Here is a 21,571-nt window from a genome sequence, read left to right on the forward strand (position 1 = left end):
TAAAGTAGTTTTTGGATTATGTCAATTTTACAACCTTCATCAAACTTGTAGTTTAAGACCGATTTCTTTTTAGAATTTGAAAGAAACTATTTAGACAAAATCATAAAATGATGACACTTTCACTAAATCTCTCTAAACATGGCATAAAACCATGATTCCGCTTAGGTAAATATTATTGCCTCTTGATGTAATTTTATTTAACAATCCTTTCTCGTACATCTCGTCTTTGTCCTTTAAAAACTTATCTTCGGCAAGCTATTTTTGTTATACGGGTGTCTTTGGGTGATTCAAGTTAACTACTATTGCTGGGGTATTTATTTTAGTAAATTTTATACAATGCAGCAAGAAAATAAACCCACAGTCACCAGTAATATTGTTTATCTGGAACTATTTTCTTCTACGGAAATGTTTTACAAACAAATGTCCACCTGACAAGACCTTGACGACAGTTGATTTTGTTGATCCAACAGTTTGAAAGAACTTCAGTCCCACAACACTCAACTTGACCACTATAATGGCTCAATCAACGGATTAATCCAATCATTCTCGAATAACAATAAACATCGGAGGTCCCACGCTACTCCCTTGCGTCACTCCCTTCACTTACGCTTTCCACGATCAAACAATTAAACTCGCACGTGGATGACCCTGGAATGACCTCAGTCCACTCCAGTCATTCTGTCCGTAAACTGCAGGATCGAGGAACGGTACTGGACAATCAATCCCCCAAACTGCCTCCAGATGATTTGCTGCACATGTTGTCTGATGGACAATTTGGATTTGATTCGGGCTAATGAGACAAGAAAATTCGCGGGTGATTTGTCGTGTGGTGATTTAAAGCCGGGAGGTGATGTTTAGCACAGAATGTTATTAGGTAGTAGATTAGGAAGATGTGTACAAGTGCGAGTAAATTTAATTTTTAATCAAGTATTTATATAACATACAAAAAACTAATGGCAAACATAAATTAGACTTAGTTTTGACTACATAAACTGTGGAGGTGTGCTCAACTGAGGGACTAAATTGTGCCTCGATCTGTTCTTTAACTGTAACGACGTTTTAATAATACGTTTACAGTAATATAGTACAAAATATGGCGAAACAATAAGGTAAATGACTAAAGTTATGACTTTGCAATATTAATAATTTAAAGCAAATTGCATGATGTATAAATTTACAAGGACTTAATTATATGAAGAAGAGTGGGAAACCTAGAAGTATGACAGAAGTTATCTCTCAGTTTCCAATGTTTACACGAACGGATACTAATATCTATGAAACACTGTAACAAAATTATATCTTTCAGGGTTGAAAACTGTAGGTGAGCTCAGTTAGGTCTTACTTACTGTTAATGTATTGCAAGGGGTGTAATGGTCTTATAAAGTAACAGGTGTATTTATTTAACCTATCTATTGGCTATTTTCAGCTTTTTGTGGGATTAAATTAAATAAATAAACACAATCCTCAAAAACCCCCCTAATATTATTTTTTCGTAAAACATACATGTCATCTCTTTTGTTCACCCTGTGATCATCTTGATTATCTTACACAGATTACAATTCGAAGGGTAAACTACTGTTTCCAACCTAATATCCTTTTCACATAAACGGTAAGATCACAATCTTCCAGCATCCAGTTAACCACGTTTCTATCGTGTATGATACGTCCCGTTATGACGGAAATCATTATCATATGCGATCATTCCCGCACGGATCTTCCTGAACATCTTGATGAGCTAGGGATGATCAGCAATATGATTATCAGAAGTGACGTAATATTGCTAAAGATTATGATGTTCGACACTATGGATACTCCAAGCAGACTTCTCATCCGCTCATTATTAATAAACCCTCCTGTTTTAGCGTGTGTCTTATGTTTGGCGATGGTTGTATGTTGATGTTGACTGTTTTTTTTTATTTTTTGGGTTTTAATTAACTATTTGGTTACAAAACCAGGTGACAAATGGTGGATTACTAAATGTATTGTTACATTTTTCTACAGTCTAAGATCAGCTGTCCTAACTAGGACAATTTATCAAAATTCCAATGATCATGGGCGGTTCGATAGCTGAGTCTACTTTTGTACCATCAACATTATATTTTCAAAGAGTTGAAGATATGTCTTTGATCATTGCAAAGGTCAATTAAATATTCTGGGTATAGTCAGCTGTTCTCAACCAATAGCAAAACTACAGGTCAGCTTACTAAATTCAACACACTCTCTGCCTTCACATTCAGGCTGAAACACACACCCACATATGCATTGGTCAATTAATTCGTCGATTAGTATTATCTACACATCAAACTTCACAAAGCTCAATCCAGTGATACAATGATCCAAGCAAATCCAGTCCACAATGTCAGTCCAATACGGTACCAGACAGGGGACCGTAAATGCGAGCGGAGGAGTTATTTTATTCGACACTCACTCACTATAATTGTCCACTATGCGGACTTACAAGGCGTGCCGGTAACGGGGATTTCAACTAAAAATAAATGGACGGACGACACAGCCGGTTCAGATCCTAAAGGGGCAAAAACCGGACCGAACGTGAGCGAGTTCCCGATGAGATTCCGGGAGAGGTCTGATGCGTCATCCAGTGGGAAATCCATCTCAAATGAAGATGTTAGTGACAAATTAATTACAATTCGTGGCCATGTGAAGTATTTGGATCACTTTCCTGGATGGGCACGGACTGGATAAGATTTAGGAATCAAGTTCTATGAATCCTTGTGGTATTTCAGCCTGACAGACAGGGTAACATACAGAAAAGAGTATAAATTCGGGAGACTAAGTCTCCAACCCACCTAAATTGTTGTTCAACTAAAGAGTCAAAAATTTCTACATAGCTTTCTCAAGGTTTGCAATATTTTATTTGTTTTCCTATTTACATTCGTTGTGATAATATCAATGCTTCCGATAACTTTGTTTCGCTGATGCAATCCATTGTATATAAAAAGTTAAGTAATAACGACTATACATATTATTCGTGTTATAACGTAGTTTCATAAGCTTATAAAAACTATACAGAAACCAATCGTCACAATCGTACACACGTAATTTTCCATTTTAGTCAGCTAGAGTGGGTTTAATCTAAAACATGCATACAGTATCAGATGCACCGTGCACCGTGGAGCGCTGTAAATAGCATAGGCCCCAGCCTGTACCCTTGGGGTACTCCATGATGTTTACGACCTGTCTAGAGAAGAGCCACGATTGATCGCGCCTTTCATATTAGTCTCTCGCGCGGATTGATAAATAATTGGTGTTCCACCCTCCTCTCGCCCTCTTCGACAATCTCCAAACTACCCACTTCACGTGGAAGCTAATCCTGTCCCTGTCCATATGGCACGCGCAGGCTAATCCTAAAATGACGAGGCTTTTTGTAGATTTTTTTATGGAGAGTCCTCCTTCAGAGCAAAGAGTATATAGTAGGAGTAGGATAACGAGCAAGGAAAGAAGTGTTTGAATGCAGATAATTTTTCCAAATATCAATTTTTCTAGGAATTCAAGGTTTTACTTTTAAATCAGTTTTGTCAAATTCTATTTAATTTATTTAGCTATAAAAATTGAATTTTAAGTACTTTTTCCTAATGTTTATTACTAATTATTATGTTTTATTGTTTTCAGCTATTCAATTTGTGGAGATAACCGACACAAATCAAAATGTAAGTTACCTTAATTATCTATTTAACTAACTTACTCTAATTTATGCCCTTTTTTAGTTATTCTCTTCAATAGTTTGAATGCGATTAAAACCCTCTGGTAATTGAGATTTTAGACTACTTGATTTAAGTAAACAGCAGTTTTTTTCAGTAGTTGACCTACTTTGGTCATCTTAAATCACGATTTTCAGTTTACAAAAGTCAACTAATATAAATTTTGCTGTTGTAATAATTAAACTATAAAGGGTGGCTACTACGTTTTCCACGTGTCTTCAAAAGTATAGTTTTGATCGAATGTACTTGGTTACACTATGACGTATCTTGTTGTGATGTATTCATCAACAATCCACCTTCAGTTCCCTCGGCTAAGGGGCGGAGTCCTCCGAGACGGACGTACCCTAGGGACCTGACCCACATCTGACCAGGGAGTGGTCTGTGAGATATGGCCCAGAGGGACCCTCTAGGTCTACGTCTAGAATGGTCTAGAGCATCGCTAACATACTGTATAAGTAGGTTCATCTAACTGTAGCTGGAGATGTAAATTAACATTGCTGTGATGGTAGATGAATACCGGGACATTACAAATTATATTTACTCTTACAACGATGATAAATGTTGATAATGCAACGAATTGTTATTTTAACCATACCATGGCTGGGAATTTTGGGCTTTCATTCATTGTAATCACAAAACAGAACTATCCATAATTGATAGTTGAAATACAGCTTAAAATGAGCTCCAAAACACAGTATAGTACAAAGCGAACCCCTCTATATATTGGTAGGATTAGGACCTGGGACTTCAAAACAGAAGACTAGTGCAACAACTTGGAAATCTGGGCCCCAAACGTATTGTTGTGTACTCTTTTTTTTTCTACGCCAGTGGCATTTCACATGAGAGTTACGAGAGCAAATGTTTTTAGTGGATGTGCCGGGGATTGATCCCGTCCCTCCCGCACCCAAGTCCGAGACGCTAACCACTAGGCTAGCAACACAACCAACTCTTACACGTATCGTAAGATTTCATCTTTTAATGTCACTCAAAACAAAAATATATGTTATGCAGTGTACAAACCCAATAGTATAATGCGTTTTGTCAAGAGAGCAATTGACCTACAGGTAAAGCCTCACTTATATCCACATATACCGTTCAAATATCCCAAATTACACGCTCTCAATAGAAAATAACTATTAACCGACATAATACTAGAGATCACCCCAACTACTACTATCCCCAAAATTACTCTGAGGAATTTTAACCGATAGTGTAGGGACCTGTAATCAATTACTCCCAATTACAAATTTATTCTGTTGCCCCTACATTATCCGCTGCAACCTTGTTAGTTTAGTTAATAACAGCGATCACCCAGGGAGGCAGGGATAACATTATGCAGGTTCCACTAACTTTTGATAGTTTCTTCCATAGAAAATTGGTGATTCTAAGCTGCGAATTTTCAAAATGTGTTGTAATTGGGTGGTTAACGCGTTGTTTTACATATTTGTTACCTTGTTTTTGGTTATAAAGGTAATTTTTGTGGAAAACGTTTAAATTTTTGTGTGTACTTCGCAGGATTAAAGTTAGTTAGGCTATTTAGTTCTTGGTTTGATCAGTGTAAAATTAATTGGTCAGTTAAGTATATGGTTTAAAATATATTTAACGTTATGGAATGTAAGAGATATTACGCGTTTTAAATAATTTTGATAAGTTGTATATTTTATTTATTATAACATTTTGAAATATTTCATGGTTAGTTAGTAATAAGTGTAAATATGGACAGCATAGTAGCAAACGATTGAATATTAAAACTATTACGACATCTTGTCAATACATTCTCCGAATGAGAAGTATCATTGACTTTGAATTATGGATTGGTCTTCTCATCCATATGGACTAGTTGCCAGCTTTTTTTGCGGAAGGATAGTTGAGCATGTCATATTGCTTGTATACACCTATTATTGAAGCTATATTTTCTCTTTTATATTTTGCTACTTTGACAGTTGATTAAGGCATCAAATTATGCAACAGTTAACCCGTTTACATTAACTCAATCTATTATATCTTCAGAAAGCCACAAAATTTGTGTTTTCTTCAGTGAGAAAACTTGGTACCAGCACAGTTAACTGTCTACTTAAGTTTCTTTGTCAATTGTGATAACATAACAACATAAAAAACCTCACCACAATAACTTACAGAGTTTACATTTAAATCTGAGTTCTACCTATTAACAATACTTTAAATCATTACTAAATAATATATCACTAATTAATTTTACTGTTCAAGCCCAAGGCACCACCATCTGGTCATTTTAGAACTGTTTTTAATCAAACTCCCACTACTCTGTAAGTCAAATAATATACTTCGAAACATAATTCCTACAACCATTCAAGTTGGTCACTCCAATACGTTAAATTACAATTGTTCAGCTCCATAAATTCAACCTGAAGTCTACGGCAGGAACTTGTTCTGGGAGAGTGTGGGCGATGAACGGATCGAAAATTAAACCGGCAGAACAGCTGGGGAGAGAAGAAAAAAAAGAAATGTGACAAAACACGGTAATGATCCTTAATTAGAATTTTGAAATGGCTGATAGGCTTTGGAGGTATACTCTGGAAAATTCGTGCGTGATTAAAAATCATAAACTTGTAAATGTATTTATTTTTTCATTCAATAAAGAAACTTTGAAGAAAAGTTTCAATATGGAAGAAATGTAAACCTATTTTTAAAAGGCGTGATTTAAACGTTTTATTATTCACATATGTAAAAGTGTTAAACGGACTTTTTAAACATCGCTCGATTATTAAATTGGTTTTAAACTTGTATGTATTGTTTTACTTTTTAAATGAAATAAATCGTATATGTTTATATTTTCAACTTTGTAGTATTTATTTCTTCCTAAATAAAGTATACCTAATACATGTTAATATCTCGATACTAATTTTGCTGTACAACACTTTCCAACTTATTTCTTACTTCTTACTTTACACGGCCAACCCCAGATGTTGCAATTCAAAACATCCAATTATGCAGTCCTAGCACAACAAAGTTTTAAAATATATTCTTTTACATTTACGTGAAAGAATTAATTAATTAACTTAGAATTTACGCAATTATAGAGCAACATTGGTTAACTGCTAGAACAAAACGACTGTATCCCACCAAATTTAGAATTCTTTGTTTTAAGTTAATTTTGGCGTTGAAGAGTTAGCATTACCCTAACAAATATTGCTGATATTTTCCATTACTATCAGGAAAAACAATGTTTAATACTATTATTTTAATGTTTCAAACATTATTCCTCCTGCCTGAGGACGGGAACTGATTCTAGATCCCGAAACATATTAATTTGTTATTTACAAATCGTCATAAAATATTCTTAAATAACCCACAGTTGATTGTACATAATGTATGTGAGAAGCTAAAACCTGTGTTTGGAGAGTGGGCGTCACCAAGTGGACCTTCCAGTGACCAATCCAGCTGTGCCGCGCCTTCTGATAAATAAACTGGTTGTTTATATTATTACTGATACCAACCGGTCATAACTTAGCCTGAGAGCCTTCTTAAAGGTTATCATTGTGTACATTTTATTACTTGATGGACCTTAATATCAGCAAATTTGAAACAGTTAACTTATTTGCATTTCGTACTTGGAGGAGATATTTATGACTACTTATTTTAACGCAATGCTATAAAAGATAAGCAGCTTAAGCTTGGTTTATATTTGTATTGAACTCCAGGCACAGCTGGTTGGTGGTTGACGAACTTCTCACCTGGAGTCCCGGGTTCAATTCCTGCGAATCGTCAAAGTCTTGAGATACGAGGTGCTATAGCCTGATGGTTCGTAGCTTAACTTTAGCATCCTTCACTCATATTTGGGTTAAAAAATTGATAAGTATTGTAGGTGAACACATTATCTGAAAAACCACGAGCAAATAGTTTGATAAGAAGCTCTACTCATTGAAAATATCCCTCAGTAAAAGAAACACACGATTTTTACCCTGTTATGATTAAAATCCGTGTCGTTGTAAATTGAATGTTCTCAAGTAAAATATCAATTTATAAACTATTTTAGTTATTATGGACGGAATTTTAGTTGTTAATCAGGTCGTTTTGAATTATCTATTTTTAAAGTTTTGTCATGAAAATAATTCTTATAACTTACTTTTCCTGAATTTTAAAGGTTCTTATCATATTGTCAAAAAATTTCCCTTAAACTCATGATAAACGCAAAAGAAGGATAAACACGATAATAAACTACATAACCCCTCTATTTTGTATAAGCCTCATCTACTTTACGTGTGTTAGGAGATATTTCTGTCGACCATTTTCTGTCAACTCATGTAACACTTTGGTAAATTACTCAATACAAACATTAAACATTGAATAACCAATTTTCCATATAAATCTACCTTTCTCAAAATAAATTGTCCATCGTTTACCAGGGCTACAGATATACATTTATATATGTAGCCCTGATCGTCTACAACGTTTGCTACAAAGATTGAAAAGAAAGAAAACATCTTGCATATTTCCGCACGACGGCGAAACAATGGCCAGCGAACACGAGAGAACAATTCTGCACATGTTCACCGGTTCGAACCTTCCATTAGTCGCGGTCACGTGGCCCATAAGTCACCATAACCTCCATAACCTTGTCAACCCGCTACAACTCGGAGCCTACCCCACTGGAACGTCGTGATGGAACCATTTCTTTGTTGGTTCTCTCCAGATGACCTACCAACCAATCCGTGTGGGCCAGAGTTGGTTGGGTCCGACGTTACTTTGCAACACTTAGAAACACTATAGTCTGATAAATATAGACATAGATATATGACCTTCAAAAACGCAAGAAAACGTCTTATGGTTTTATTTTGTACTTTTGGGTGTGCAGAGTGCACATTGCACATACTTAAAGTCGCCGAAATTCAGTCCACGGAAAACGCCTAAAATCACGGTTGGAAATGGCGGCTTTCAACATAGGACAATTTGAAAAAAGATGGAATTTGTTATGCACATTTTAAGGAGAAATTGACTTGGGACCACCATCTATATTTATTGGGTGATTAGTACTTCGTTTTGATAGGAAACGCGTTTTTGGCTGCCATTTTGGATATACATAAATTATTGTAATGATAGTTTTGTGTCACATTTCCCGCTGATTTCAATGCTGCAATCCGTTTTTAAATATCTTTTCATGTTTTAAAGATATATTCAAAGGAAAACTCTCCCCCATATATTTCTTAAGGACTTTGAAATTTGTTTAAGATAGTTTTTCTTATATCTCCAGTTCTTACGCTTGCAGTTCGTTCTAACCTTACAATATTCAGTGATGTAAGGGGTTTCTGAGAGACATTATTCATTAAAATCGGACGAGTTAAAGACGAGCTACAAACCCCAACACAATATTAAATTTAACTTTTTACAAATCAGTGTTTAATAAAAGATTTATATATCGGTTTGTTAATACTTCACCAAGTTCTTTCTTGTTAAAGTTACTCAGTAAATGTTTGGCTTTAACTTTGTTAATCACTAAATGAAATATGAAAAATTTTAAATGAGTTATGGACCTTCATTTAACATTAAATCATTTTTATTTCGAAATATGTAGGTTACGACGTATATTTCTAATTCTAAATAACTCCCAAAACTCTTTATAGTCTTAAATAATTCGTCAAAGTATTGACTTTAATTTTAGCTATGGATTGCTTATTGGGAATTATTTAGAATTTGGGTCTTTAACTGAAGATGAGGTTTTTGGCTCCATGCATTTTTACCATGTTAGATTGTTTATTAAGGAAAATATTCTAATAAATAAGTAATAGGAAGATGTTATGACAATAGTAAGATATATTAGTTTTCTTGGACCTAACTTAATGATAAAATCTCAGACTTCTTAAACTGCAACGGATTTTAAGTAAATGGATTACAAAATACGGATGTTGCAACTTATTATAAAATATAATCAATAGCACCTGGTGTTATTATAATAAAAATATAAAAAAACTTTGGGAATACAATACTATAACGTTAGTGTTTTGGATTTCTGTTGCATGCAACAAATCATTAAAAAACTTATTCAAAACCGATATTCATGCCAGAGAATTATTCGAAACGACTCGAAAACAAAATGCTAATCCCCTTTTTCAAAGTCATGTACAATAAAAATACTGCCAAAACAAGAAGCGTCTGCCACTCTGATAAAAAAAAACATATAGTGAAACAGCTGTTCTACTCATTCCACTCGGTGAAAAGTGTAAATTCTCTTCACGTGACGTTGTCTGCGAACTTCATCTTCTTCCCCAATGACCATTCCATTCCTAGTAAGCATCCATCACTGCCAAACGGCGAGTACTAGGGGATGCTGGATCAGAAGATGGAGAAGTGACGACAAAAGTAACGCCTTACGTGAGACATCCATTAGAGGAGTAATGCTCTTGGAAACATTCGAGGGAGTGTGGAGTGGTCAGGCTGTACAAACAGCATTAGGGAACAATCCATTGCGAATAATCAGATTGTGTTGGGGGTGTCCCTCAAGGAGTGGTTTTAGGACCACGTTTCTTCTTATCTGAGTGCTGAACATTAAACAACAGTATAAGGAAACATGCCATGGTGAATAATGTGATTTGGTTTGTTTTAGGTGTCCCCCAAGGAGTGGTTTTAGCACCACTTGTCTTCATAAGTAAATTTTAAACATAAAAGGATATTTTGTGTAAATATTTTTCTTCGCCATCATTTCAGTCAATTAGGAAATCAGATTTTGTGATGTTGTGGGTGTCCCCCAAGGAATGGTTTTATATCCGAATTATTTCAAGTGAAACATAAACGAATAATTTATCTTGAAACTATTATTCAAAACCCCTTTACCATTCCACACTTCCAACAACCCATGGCTTTCTGTAGTCACCATTTCAGACTGTGCGAACCAGTATTACCTGATACCTAAAAGAATTTGTAATAGTAATTTATTTTTTTTATTTGGCTAAGCTTGCTTGCTACGATGATTAGCTTTTAAAAGAACTGCATTCATTGCCAATGTATCATGGAACGATTAAAATCAAAATTAGCTTTACATTTTAAAAGTAATTGTTGCATGCTATGTTTAAACCTTCCCATACATGCATGATAATTCTAAACATTAAAGTAACAATATAAATACAGGCAACGATTTTCTTAATAAAACTACTTATTACTTACTGCGAGATTCATTGGGAATCCATCTCAGAATTTTTGAAACTATAAGAATATATTATTTTTTTAAATTAAATTAAATGAAAATGCTTCTTTATTGAGGATAACTTAGTACCTCATGGTCATTTCTTACAGTTAATCTCTTGCAGTTAAATTTGTATAGTACCTTTAAAGCTCAACATGAAGAATTTTTGAACCTGGTTGCTAATGAAACCATCTTGAAATTAGGCAATCTTAACTTCAAAGATTTCGATTGCTCCGGCCATATTGAACTAACAAAGCGGATGTCACCGTTCACCTTTGATTTTATTCATAAAGCACATTCCTCCTTGCGATCCAGGTCATCACAGAACCGGTCCATCTAGCCCAAAGGAGATTTGCCAAAACATTTTGCAAATCGACGAGCCCCAACGAGTTGATCGTTAAGATTGAAAGGATGTACAATGCCTAGGGCAAAACGGATGCCTCAATGATGTGCGAACATTTATGGTCTCGGGGCTTTTGGCTCATCAGAAATAATCAATCTAACAAGGACCTAACTGTAAATTTATTCGGTACCAAGAAAGCTTTTTGACATCACCAAAACCTATACTAGGTTAGTAGAATCATCATTGGAAGCACCGACTTTACCAAATTGCAGTATTCTCGGATTGGAGTAGATTTAGAAAGTTGGAAAATAATATGAATACCAAAAGATCTTGTGGAGTAGAGCTTTGGAGTATATAAACACTGAGTGCTGTTATTGACTATAGTGGTGCTATACAGCACCACCGTTATTCACGCAGTTATACAACTGCGCTATATGGATAACTCGACAATTGTTAGAATTGCAGAACTCACTTGAGGCTGATATTTAATAGTTTATCGCATTGGTGTTAGCTCTGTGAAAATTATATACTTTTCCCATCCTGACTGGAGTAGAAAGTTTAAATAGTCCTAGCAATTTAGGTTAATCAGCAATAACAGTCATGTGGATATAATGGAAATCAGGACGGACCTTAACTCCTAAAGTTAGAAACTTGACTGTCAGACATGTTCAAAAAGCTATAGAATCGATCTCCCCTACCATTTTAACATCCAAGAGATATTACTTTTTGAGTTGAACGATGAGTTAAAGTATCCGTCCGTGCTCCTTGGGTGTTAAACGACCGAAAAGGTTCAGTGGCTAAACTTTTACACCAGATTCTGAATAATCCAGGAAAATTTTGGCCAAACACATTTTTATCTTTGAAATCCCTACAGTTTTGAGGATATGGGGGGGGGGGATTTTGGATGTTGGGGATGTTTGTACTAATTGCACCGTATTATATCTTTGTGTGGTCCATTTTATTTCATTTTACTCGTCCAATTTATTCAGATAGATGTCAACACCAAATTCCATTTTACCACATCACAACGACCCTCCCACAGGAGCATTATAACGGTAAACGTCGTTGAAATATTTAAATGCACCGAAGACAGGAAGCATAAAAGCACAGCCAACACTGCACAGTATCCCTAACTAACTGCTAATTAACATGGTCAAGGTCGAAGAACCCACTTCCGTTTAACGGTAGCCAAGTGTACTCCGACATTCATTAAAGAAGAGCGCACCCACCATACTACCTTGGGGTAGTCCCTGCTTGAAATGATAACAGAGTGACTAATGTGATTGTATGTTTGCTCTATGATTACATGTCGAGTGGATTTGTAGAGCAGAGACGGTTCAACTTGGTGGTTTGGTTAGGAATGTGTTGATGACATTTTTCTTCGTCCCTGTGTTTTTATTGAGTGACTTTTGGTGGAGGGAATTTTAGTTTTGCTTGATGTTAACATGGATTTAAAACTATTGTCTTGTAGATTCATCTAATTTGTATAAAGTAAAAATAATTTTAAGGTATTGCTCTGTCCAATAATGGAGGGTGCTTTTTTTGTTGCTATTAAACTGCCTTTCAATCTGTTTTCAAGCGAATTTTACCACATACCATATTAGTAAGCAATTGCTTGTCCCTTAGGACTATGAATAAATAGTAAAGCCAAAACCCAATATGATAATTGTTATTGCACTATTAAAAGTTAATAATATGCCAAAGATGATAGTGTGAGGTCCGATCATGTTCGTTGACTAAGTTGTTGGTTTCCTCTACTCCACAACTGTGCTATATTATAGATCCCCTGTAACTTATATGAATTTCACCTTATATGGCATTGTGAGAAGGCAGCTTTCCGCAAGATTTTACAACTACATTGCAGTCCATCCTAGCATTGACGTCAAATACACCATTAACACAGAAAATTTTGGGGTGTGATTTGTTTTCCCTCCAAACGTTCCCTATTCAATTCAAATTGCATTAACGGAAACACAAAGTAACGAAAAACAAATGAAAATTGCAATTATAATTCTCCACATTCGGTTTATAGGTGACAACCGATAATATTAAAAGCCTCCATTGTAAGGGACTCTTCTTCTCACACCAACTTAGTGTTACGAAGAATATTTGTATTACTGTATATGATATTTTTAAACATACTCTAGGTTAAGCCTGTAAAATTTATGGAAATAACAATTTTGTTATTGGACTATACTCCTCATATTAAATATAAATAAAATATTCCTACCAATAAAATAATTCACGTATAGCACTGTTACAAAATCTCAAGCCATCCGTAAGAGGGTTCTGCAAGTGACGTTTTTCCCGCGCTTTGCTTCAGAGGTGGCGGGAAAGCAATATAGGAAGTTGCTCTCTAAAGCGTTCACTTGAGCGTGAGAAGATTAGGTTCTCAGTCACGAAAATATTGATTTAGGACCGTCTGAGAGTGACAGGGCTTGGAGGGAACAGCTGATCTTGCCATTTGAGAGATGTCAGCTGATTACATTTTAGCCGGTGTTGTTAAACATCAGATGATAACGTCAAACTGAGTTTGTTTAGGTTTCATGATAACGTAAGTTATCAATCTTTGTATAATGTCTGCAGGTAAAGGTTTGATTATTTAGGTTCTTTGTTGGACCTGTATTCGACATTTGGAGTAAATAGAGTGTTAGGATTTAGGAATAGTAAAAATTTAGTATGATCTAGGTTCAGGGATATACACTGCTGTATGTTGACTGCATTCTATGCTAACTTTACCAAAAAGCATTGTAAGGCCTTGACCATAGAGTTTATACTAGAAAAATCTATGTCAATAACTAATTTAACGTATACAATTTGAATGTCTATGAAATAATAATAATAAATCAGACTCTAAATTGAATTCAACTTATTATTTAGGTTTCTTGAGGTTAATTATGTTATTACAGGAAGATATAATTGTTAACACCCTGAAGGGCTTGATTATTGGAACTGTTATATTGTCTGTTGATATTAAGTGGTGTTCATTTTTTGGCAAATGACTTTCAGTGTTTAGAGTTAATACATGTTTTTTTAACTTGTTATTTTTTTAAATCTTCAAAACTGAAAAATTTATCGATAGTCCATTCTATCTGCTTATAATTTTTTTTTGTTTATCCGAGGAGTTGTATATACAGTATATTGTTTTTTTTTCGTGGGACCACTTAATGTTTTGTTGAGCTAAAGATTTTTTCATTACTTCTAATTATTCGTTTAGTTTAAAGACAACTCTTTCCACCAGGAGCACCTACATCAGTCCAAATTCAGTTGCAAGGTGTACAAATCACCCGGAGCAATTTGTGCCTATCCTATAAATCAACAGGTTCAACCTAACCTCCAATAATTGGCGATACATATCTACTGGCAAATCGCAGGTTCTTACAAACCTGTCATTACGTACCCATCTATTGGGAGGTTTGCGAAACATAAATCACTGATTTGGCAAATCACCACTGATTGTAGCTTCAGATCACTTAATTCTAAGTGAGTTAACTGTGAGAAAGTGTGATTTTTTAGCGAATTTCCCATATAGGGAATAAGCTATTACCGTAGTACTCATGGTAAGACCTGGACGCGGGACCGATTTTTTTTTTCGTTTTGAGGTCCCTAGAGGCCAAAAACACCATCCGTTCAAATTCATATATATATATATATATATATATATATATATATATATATATTTATATATTTATATATTTATATATTTATATATTTATATATATATATATATATATATATATATGTGTCCGTCAGCACGATAACTCGAGCAAAAATGATCCGATTTTGATGAAATTTGGTACAAACGTGTAAATGTACGTTTATTCGAACGAGTTCGCGATCCAGCATGATCGGACCATGGGAACGGGGGTTTACGGGGGGTTTTATGGGGTAAAAATAGGTTTTTCCCATTTTTGACCCAAAAAACATAAAATTTAGCAATTTATTTCCAAACCATTTTGTAGAGCTTAAAAAAACAAATAATTTAGTATATTGAAGCGTTATTAAGCGCCTAATGGTTACGGAGAAAATTCCAAAAAATTGTAAATTTAAAATTCCCATGTTATTCTTATGGAGAATAAGTAAACTGTTGTAGTTTGCTTGTTTGTGAACATATTTTGATCAAATTTGGAAAATGTTTTTATTTCTTACTAACTATTCACATTTTACAAAAAAAAAACAGTTTTACCCTCCCTGATGCAGCAAACCTAAGTACATGTTAAACTAATTCTTTTTAAATCAAGAATAAATGTTATATTTTTAAGTCGACATTTCAGTGTAAATCCAATCAGTCAAATGGAAATTCGCTTATTCTGCAGGTTTGCTGCGGCGGGGGTATTCTATTGGTGATTGTTTGAATTTATTTGGTGTTATTTTATAGTTGTGTCATGCACTCGAGTTAGTGGCTACATGGAAATTCCCTACACTTCATTTGCGATACAGCAAATATAAAACACACAGTGCAATTAGTTAAATATTTAAAGAGAGAAAACGTAAATGGAATACGTAGAGGAAACACAAACTCTAAAAATTTAGAAAATCTTACCATTTCCCCTACACAAACTCATACAAGTCAGTTAAATTCTGGAAGCCAAAGCTTTACCACCAATAACCAAAGTCCTTACCTTAATGCCTTAATGTAATGCCGTTACCCCTTAATTTTGAGCCCCTTCTAGCTGTAGGTCCCTGTCCAGGAAACAGAAAAAAGATAATAACTCCTTCTTGGAAGCGCAAAGAAAATTTTGAATATTTTGAACTTCTTTCGCTAAAAACCCTTACTATTTTATATACGGAAATTAATAAACAATAATTAAGTAGTGACAGAAGTTCCGGTAGATTCCTCTGCAAAAAGATCGTCAGCAATGAAGGACGGATGCCACCAATCTGGCAGAACTAGATTGGTGTGAAAAAACGCCAGCTGCCAGCGAGTAAAGGGAGTGACATTCCTGCACAAAATTACAAATCCTCCCATCCCTGACATGTTGGAAAAAAGAAAACCGAGAAAATGCTCTGCACGTGATGGACAAATGAGGACGATTTGAACAATCCGAACAATTTTAGTTGTTTACATTATCCTGACAGTTCTTAGCTGTTGCGGTATGGTGAGCGTAGATCAGGTTAACAAGTGGGTTTTTCGTTCATTAAATTAATCATTAAGTTTCGTTCACTATCGGAAAAGGATTAACGGACACAGTGGACGTTTTCAAAAAGCCTTTCACACAGCATAGCGTTAATTTTATTTAGAATAAAATAATAAATAAGATATTCCTTTAACATTCACTTCTTGACATAAAGTTATTGCAATACAAACAATATTTATATTTTTAATTTGTTTTGACCAAATCCAAATAAAAAAAGGTGGTTTAAAAGGTGGTAAAGTGATAAGTTAATGTATCCAGTGAGAGATTTCAAGAGCAGTCTTTGACTATAAGTAACGAATAGGCTGACACTCTAGATAAGTTAGGTGACAAATCTTTTATCCCTTTTAGGCCTTTGGGTCAAGTTTTTAACGCTGTACTGTATTGTTTCATAAGGCTCTAGCCAGGTGGGTTAAGATTGCAAAGGTTTTTTTAACTAATAAACAAAACGTCAGTATTTGACACACTTTAATGAGTTATACGAGTTACACACCAGTTTACATAGCTTGACCATCGCAAAACGTTACACTGTGATCGACCTTGGAAGATGTCTGGCGAAAAAAAAAACCAAAACTCAATTATTGTAAAAATTGTCCACAACGTATTTCGCACGTACTATAGACCTTGGCCCTGAGTCTTCAGCACCTGACTCCCACACCACGCCAATTACGTCACAGGTTCAAGGCCTCCTTGATCATGTAGATGCAGACCTTCCATCCTCACCTTCGGGTTGTGTTCTCTTCGTCGATATCAGGAAGGCATCGACACACGTCATCGATGAATTTGACTCGCAGGTGAATATTAGCAAAGGTCAACGTTGAAGAATTGGAATGCATGATGTAATGATTAGGATGCCTTGAGGGAGTTTGCATATTGGGTATCATAACTTGTGTTGTTGTTGGATTTGGGATGTTTATGGGACAATTACCTTGTGGTAAATCTGGTAGACAAGTTTATAGGTCATTTTGATCGGTTTATTTATGTAGTACTGGGTACAATTCTTCCTAAAATTATATTTCAAGTTAGTTCATATGATTAATCTACATCTACGTTAATACTCATTATGTGACGCCTCTGCTTAACAACTAAAAAAAATAAAAATAAACAATATTATATCGTTAAGAAGATAACCTGTATGACGAACTGATAGGCCATAATGTCACTAAAAAAGTCTACTCAAAGAGTACACAAGTGTTAAAGGCGATAACCTAATAACCAAAACAGTCCTCTGTGTGTCAATGGTAGGTAGTCTGCATTTAGTAATCTCTTGTCAACCAAGGTTTTCAAGTATCTTTATGTGAATAAAAATCGTGTCAGTTACAAAAAGTATTTCTAAGTGATCCGACAGAAAATTGTCTTGTTCTGCATAATGTTAAAACCTACATGTGCGTATTTGATTTGGATTATTGATATTTAGGATTCAGAACAATATTCATGCATCAGAAGATGATGAAAGATTTACTCCTTCATGATTGTTTTTAAACGGCATTGGGCCCTTTCTTATAAGTGATTGGAATTTCATATTTAACGTAGATTTTTAAGTTTTTGGTTCACATCCCAATAACAGATTGAATCTGGGAATAAATTATATGTAATCAAATATTTAAATAGGTCTCGCTTGGAATCGAACCAGGAGTTTTTAGGTTTGAAGGTAAACACTATAACCTCTTTTCTCCGACGCAAATCACAATATAATATCATAACCCATTCTATTTACAAACTGAATTATAAACTGCAGTACCAATAGTGTCAAGACTTCATGACAGAAAGACATAATTAAATTGTATACTTGAAATCAACCATTACAATGAGGATTGAAAAAATGATGATTCAATCTTGACAAAGAATAAGGAAACACCAAAGCAAGATGAGGCATATTTCCCTCTTAACATTGTTCGCAGGTGACGCATGCGTGAGATGAGCGCCGTGATTGCCTGGGAAGGCCCTTGAACTCCTAAGTTACTCATGAGGTTGATAGTGACTCAACCGAGGTCAAGGTCACGTGACCTCTTGTCTAGACACTGAGCCGCAGGTGAATCTGACGTAACCCGAGTAGAAATAGAGTTGTTCACACTGAACTGCGTGTTTAATGATCCATGATAAACAGGGAGCATAAAAAAGAAAATCCGGCTCGAAGGACCAACTTAATACAGCTCTCTGTTAAAGAGCAATCGTTGTATTTGCAAGTCTAGATTATTAACTCATATAGGCCAACTGCAAGTTAAACTCCTTTTCAAATATATAATATATAAAAAATCAACAATCAACCATTTAGTTTCAAGCAATGTTTAGCAATGTTATAATCCTTCACTTAAAATAAAGACTTTACTTTTAAGGAGAAATAGTTTAGATATATTTTAGGTAGCTTCTAGTTCACGCTATCCCCCTCCATCTAAACACCAATTACAGTGCAGTAAACTATATTTCCTTTCACAAACTACTAGGCCATCCAAATATAATCTACTAAGCTAAAATATTCCCACTGTTTTCAATTACAAATCGCATTACCAACGCGATTTAAAACACATACAAGATAACATCTCGCGCAAGGCGAGCTGAGTAATGAATCGATCTGCTTATTTATTAAAATGGTCCGAACCAGTTTACAAGCACACTTTGCTATTCGATTTGCTGGACGATAAATTAAAATAATTGCCAAGATGATCTCGCCCACTGGTTAGGTTTCGGCGAGAGTTCACCGTTAAGATTCGCTGACTGGCGACCTAAAAAATTACAAGGTTATGGCTGATTTAAAACATGATCCTGATAATGGTCAAGAAATGTTTCACTTGAACCATAGACAAATATAATTACATATAGACCGACAGCAGTGCTGCGGTTAGCCAAAGTTCTGGCGTCCACCGCTGGGAGCACCGTGTAACTGCGGCGCACGAGATACGTAACTGCACGGCACTCCCAGTGGTGGGCGCCAGAACTTCTGCTAACTGTAGCACTGCTGTTGGTCTATATTTAATTCTATTGTTCTATGCTAGAACTAAAATACAACGACATCTCTAGCATAACATTTTTTGTACGCAAACGTCAAGCTACGAACAAATATGCCAGTCTACACGCTGAGTGTAAAGAGTACGGAGCACTATAAGAAAGAAAATTTCACCACGGAGAAGGAAACTAAATACATTTTCCTTGTTGAAACACCAACGTGTAAAAGGACAAATATTTAACCAAATAACAAGTGGATAAAAAATTGGTTTTGCTCGTAATCGTCTGAACATTAGAAAACCCGTGAGAAATGAGACATCAACACACTTAAATGAAACTGAACTTAAATCTACCTTAACATTATTTTCAGCCAAATATTATAAATGAAAAAGGGAGTACATTTAATCCATTTAAGTACACTCATCTTGTAAGGTTAATGCTGGCCGCTAAATGTAAAGCTCTTGTGACCAAGCAATGGAGGTCGTTTATCTAAAAGTTCAATTTTACAATTCAGACCCAAATTTGTCCTATAGACTGGGATAATAGTTTTACTTTACGCTAAACTATTTTAAAAAGCACGGCATACATTTTGGAAGAGGAGAATTGCCAACTTGTACACGCATGGTACAGTAAACCAACTTTTCGCAATTACAGTGACTAATTTCGGTCAACTTAAGTACCCAAGGACCAATGGAATGACCCTTTTAGAAGTGCATTACCGATTCACAAGAGGGATCACCGTTAACAGAATCACACTGTGACCTTTTAAAACAACTTTGGTCCACCGGACCGGATTCCGCTTTTAGGTCCTTCGGGCCGGATTCGCGCCGGGTAATAAAGATATTGGCGAGTCAAGTTGGCAAGGGCGAGGCCGGAGACCGGTTTGAGGCCGTTCGTTGAACCAAAACAGAGCCTGAGATCAATCAGCACAACAAAGACCAGTGGCGGTATAATCAGCGTTCAGATTAACTTTAGTAATTGAGATCCATTCTTGTTGTGGGTGAACGCACGAGCTCATAATTGACACAGCTTCTAGACCATATTCGCTTCAGACAACAATGATTTGCATCATGTTTGATTGATTAAGTTATGTGCAAAGATAATTTTACGATTATGAGATGGATCTTTAATTAATAACATTTCGTTGTGTACTTATATTTCGACTGGCCTTTGAGGAATGCTCTGCATCTTGTTTGATTAACGTTATAAGCGATTAGGCGTGGCAAGAATTTATAAAGGATCATTTGGGCAGGAATGAAGTATGTTAATTATATTTGATCATATACGTATGTTTTGACTAGCGTTTGAAAAGTTCAATGTGCTTGATTAATCAATCCATGATCCATTGGATGTGGTCAAGGGGAATTTTTAAAGAAGGAAAATGTTAATGGCATCGTTGAAGACAAAAACTGGATTGCATCAGACCACAAAAGTGTTTTTCTTACTATCTTTCCAATTATTGAATATGATAGGTGCATGTGATTAATTTCTGTCAGTTCAAATGTAACGGCATGTCTTTGAATTTACCGCAGGTTCAAGAAACAAATTAATCAACACGGGTCAAGCTGTTTAGACTTCAACTAACCACAAACGAGTTTTTGACCTCAATCAAAACAAACTGCCTTGACCGCAATTCTCGTTAGTAATGTAACCACGAATTACTTGTTATTTCATGAAACACAGGGACTATGAACACTTTACACATTTAAGGGTTGAGCTATTAAAACATCTTTATCTGCAAGTCATGAAACCAAACCAATTAGCACAGCTTGGGTCAGTTTCAATCATTTAGGCATTAACAGTAGATGGATGGCTTGGAGATATATCCAACCAAATCTCTTATTGGTTGAAGTTAATTGCAATACAAAATTATATGGTGCTTCGGGAAGAAATTCCTAACAATCTAACAGCTCGTCCTGATGTAAACGTTCAACGCACATTTAAGCCAAAAGATAGTTGCTTCTGATTAATATTTATCTTACAAAAAGAATCTCAGACCCAACGGTCAGCCTACTTTAAAGCTATATGTCCAACACTCCTCTTGAGGGTGGGCATTAATTGCGCCAGCTGAGTCAGGTAGTTGTTGTATTCCTCAATTGCGCCAACTACTCCAGGGAGCCACCACATACGTTCCTTAACCAAGCAAAGTGGTGGCCCTTTTACTGTAGAATTGAGTAGGTTAGGTTAGGATATGCTAGGTTTGGTTGGATTAGGTTAGGATTGGTTAAGTTAGTATTGGTTAAGTTATGTTTGGTTAGGAAGACACGTAAATAAG

The 21,571-nt window shown here is 35.4% G+C and overlaps 1 protein-coding gene across 1 annotated transcript in view; it reads left to right on the plus strand.

Moving 5' to 3' along the window:
* Positions 1-21,571, plus strand: part of LOC129000847 (uncharacterized) — a 49,699-nt gene that overhangs the window by 18,738 nt on the left and 9,390 nt on the right. The window contains exon 2 of the mRNA XM_054427893.1: positions 3,631-3,668. Coding sequence (XP_054283868.1) covers positions 3,667-3,668 — 2 coding nt within the window. The 5' untranslated portion in view covers positions 3,631-3,666. The remainder of the gene's footprint in view (positions 1-3,630; positions 3,669-21,571) is intronic.

Source organism: Macrosteles quadrilineatus, unplaced genomic scaffold, assembly GCF_028750875.1.
Source record: "Macrosteles quadrilineatus isolate MER2022 unplaced genomic scaffold, UCM_ALF_1.0 Scaffold_8__2_contigs__length_117827958, whole genome shotgun sequence".
Classification (NCBI taxonomy): domain Eukaryota; kingdom Metazoa; phylum Arthropoda; class Insecta; order Hemiptera; family Cicadellidae; genus Macrosteles; species Macrosteles quadrilineatus.